This window comes from Brassica oleracea, chromosome C9, assembly GCF_000695525.1.
Source record: "Brassica oleracea var. oleracea cultivar TO1000 chromosome C9, BOL, whole genome shotgun sequence".
NCBI classification, from domain to species: Eukaryota; Viridiplantae; Streptophyta; class Magnoliopsida; order Brassicales; family Brassicaceae; genus Brassica; species Brassica oleracea.
Genome location: NC_027756.1, coordinates 47,547,440 through 47,551,463, shown reverse-complemented (window position 1 = coordinate 47,551,463; position 4,024 = coordinate 47,547,440). Strand labels below are relative to the sequence as shown.

General features: G+C 39.7%; 1 protein-coding gene across 1 annotated transcript; it reads left to right on the top strand.

The window, feature by feature from the left end:
• The first annotated feature begins 3,514 nt into the window (after window positions 1-3,514).
• Window positions 3,515-4,024, top strand: LOC106315215. The gene has a single exon (XM_013752963.1). The coding sequence runs from the start codon at window positions 3,515-3,517 to the stop codon at window positions 4,022-4,024; it is 510 nt and encodes a 169-aa protein (XP_013608417.1).

Here is a 4,024-nt window from a genome sequence, read left to right as displayed (position 1 = left end):
GCTTCACCTGTATCATGTCTTCCGATGTTGAAGCTCAGCCTCTTCTGCTTCCCCATCACACATCTCTCACAGAACTCCAAAACTCCAAGCTTCCTCTTATCGATCACTCCTCTCCGGGCAAGAATCTGTAGATTATTCATACTCATGTGCCCAAGACGTCTATGCCACAAGACTGTCTCATCCATAGATGGTTTCTTCCTGACACTGTCGTTTACTTCACCTGACACAGTCTTACCATCTAACAAGTACAATGACCCACACAAGGTTCCCTGAAGAGCTAGTTTACCATGCTTGTAAAACCTAGTCTTCCCATGTCCACCACTATGCACAAAGCCTAACACATCCAAGGTTCCAGTAGATATCAAGTTCCTTCTGAATTCCAGAATATACCTGACATTCGTGAGCATCTTGACAGAACCACCATATGCTTTGATGTTCATTGTACCAATCCCTTGCACTCCAACCACGCAATCATTACCAAGAAGAACCTGTCCTGAAGCCAATTCTTTAAACGTGTGAAACCAATCTCTCCTACACGTCATGTGGTAGGAGCATCCAGAATCAATCACCCACTTATCATGATGCCACGTATCTCCTACCGACAGTGCATCATCCGCTGATTCAAGATCTATCACAACGGTTGCTTTAGCTTCGTCTTCTCCTCCGCCATACTTCTTCTTGTAGGCGTAGCACTCCCTCTTGGTGTGCTCATGCTTATTGCAGAACCAGCAAGTTATCCTAGACCCTGAGATCGATCTAGACTTGCCCTTTTCTTTCCTCACAGGATCCCTCTTCTCAGTCCTTCCTCTAGCATAATGTCCTTCACCACTATCATGTGAAGCCGTAGAGGACTTCAGATCCTGATCTTTAGACCTTGCTGCACTTGTTACCTCTTCCAACGATAATGTATCCTTGCCGTACTTAAGCATTTCCTTGAGAGAGTTGAACCGTGAAGGAAGCAAATTCAGGAGCAGAATCGCTTGTACCTCCTCTGACACAGTTACATTCACGCTTGACAGGTGAGAGACAATCTTCAAGAATTCATCGATATTCTCATCCATACTCCGAGTATCGACCATCTTGAAGGTATAGAATTTGTGCTGCAAGTGAATTCTATTCGGTAGAGTCTTCAAAAGATATAACCTCTCCAGTGTGGACCATGTAGAAGCAGCTGACGTACACAACTCGATCTTCCTTAGCACATGATCTCCAACATTGAGAATGATCAGATTCATCGCCTTCTCTGATCTTTCAAGCCTTTCGGCTTCCACTTTCACCAACCTCTCCCTGAATACATCTTCGTCTTCATCCTTCCTCATCACTGACGCAGAAGGTGACGTAGACTCTTCTAACACATCCTTTAAACCAAGGACAGACAGATGCGCAAGCATCCTCTTCTTCCACAATGAGAAGTCACCCTTCCCATCAAAACGCTCCACTTCAATTCTTGACTTCGCCATTGACAACGACACCAACCAAGGCTCTGATACCACTTTGTTGAACCACAACGGCGAAACTGTTTGACTCAAGAACCAGAATCAAACACACAAACTCTCTGATACACTCTCTGACGAACTCGACAACGTAAGTAAGAAAGTTGAGTTTGTAGAATAGTAGAGATAGGAAGAAGAATGCGGAAAAAATAGAAGATGGACACAAGAAATTTTTCACCCAGTGGTTCACCTAGAATGGTTACGTCCATTGGGGCATGGCAAGAGGTAATCCACTATAATCTCAAGTACAAGAATATAGAACCTCTCTTTTTCTCACAACCAAAGCTCACAAACCAAGCTATGTCTTTTCTTGACGTCAAGAGAAAGAGTACACACGAGCTCCTCTTATATAGTAGGAGTCTATTAGTTTAACCTAGTCGGATTAGAGCATTCGCCCCTTTCCATAAACCTATTAGGAAATATTCCAAAATACTTGCAACTTCCATAACTCTATTAAAGTAATATTTTCAGGATCCTGCCGATTTCCATATCTCTATAAAAATGACATTTTTTTTTCTAACATGACGTCCTTGTCTTGGTTTAAGTTACTCAATCTTGTTTGATTTCCATCACCAAATCCTGACGCAGTCGATGACGGATTCTCTGACGTAGCCACTGATGAATCCCAACATAATACAGTAACTATTAACATCATTAGAAATCAATAACATCAACCTTATTGAAGCTTATCTCATCATCATCATCCCACACACGCAGAACCATATAGCTTACATTATTTTAGTCCAGATGCATAAATAATCTTCAACAATAGATAATTTACTAACTTTTCCGGCAGTTATTAACTTATTATGATAAAGATGTTTCAATCTTACGATATACATAACTAACTAAACACAAGTTATTTCTGGTAAGTGGTTGGCAACCACGTTATATCATTTAAAACTATTAAATCAAAATTTATGTAAACGTAACGAGAAAATCACTAAGATCTGATGCAATTCGCCAAACAGTTCACGTTCTAGAATTGTTTGGCGAGTGATGGAGACACGGTTGCAATTAGAAAACGTGTACCCATAAACTGTGTTGTTGTCTTCCGTGGCCCATAAATTTTTATCCACGATTGGAAATTTATCGTTTTGTATATCAAGTAATATAATTAAGTTGAATAAATTAGGTTTTATTATAAAAAGTACCAAATGAATGGACCGTAGTCACCATTTATATGGTTGCATGGCTTGACACGTAGTGCTACTTAATGCTGCAAGTTTCTTTTCTTTCTTTGCCTCCCACGAATATTATACACATTGATGACGAGTTGTAGACTTGTAGTTACTCTAGTTTCTAAAATGGTCTAGAAAAAGTTGTAATATAAATACAAACAAAATTCGTTAATGGCTACGTAAGGAGTGAGTCAACCACGTACTTACTAAATGGACATGCCATGTGGTATGTTTCCATAGTTCCATTATACACGAATCGTTGCGAGTACATTTTACAACTAAACATAATACTTACCGATAAAATCTCATTGATTCGATAAAACTCTGTCGGTTTATATACAAACCAGACCAAATGCGAAATCAGAAGATTCAGAACTTTAAACTGAAGAAAGGAAAAGTAAAAACTATACGATTGGCTCACTAGCAATACAATTAACTCAAATATAATGTACAACTATATATAACTCAATCATTTCTTAACCTGTCACAGTTTAACGTATGAAATAGCTAATCGTCACTAACAATTTGTTCGAAAACATTTATTATAACATAATGGTTCGAGGACAGATAAAATTATTGGGCCGATATGGCCCATGTATATGTACGTTAGTCGTTGTAAATTAAGTTAACGACATACGACATACGTAACTTGTAACCCGTATATAAAGCTGCTTCTCTATTGAACAAGATAAGAATCACCTTCATAACCTCTAAGTGTTCTTGACATGGTATCAGAGCTATAATCTAACTACAACAAGGTTATTGTTCAAAATCGATCTTAAAGATCTAATTCCGCTGTGATTTTTCTCTTCGATAGAAGTTTTTCTCAAACTTGAAAACATGTCTGGTGACGATCAAACTGCGAGTACTACTACAACTCGAAGTGCAACTCGACGTAGGATTTCACCGTACGACATAACCTCTAGTGATAACCCTGGTACTTTGATCTCAAAACCGTTGCTGCGTGGTCCCAACTACGATGAATGGGCTACAAATTTTCGTTTGGCGTTGAAAGCATGGAAGAAATTCGGATTTGCCGACGGTTCTATACCACAACCCGTCGCAGACTCGGAAGATTATGAAGATTGGATAGCAAACAACACACTTGTTGTTTCTTGGATGAAACTCACGATAGATGATAGCATCTCAACCTCGATGTCACATGTGGATGGTTTGCATGAGTTGTGGACTCACATTCAAAGACGTTTCGGCGTGAAGAATGGACCGAGAGTGCAGCAACTCAAGACAGAACTTGCGACATGTAGACAGACTCGGAAGATTATGAAGAATGGACCGACGGTTCTATACCACAACCCGTCGCAGACTCGGAAGATTATGAAGATTGGATAG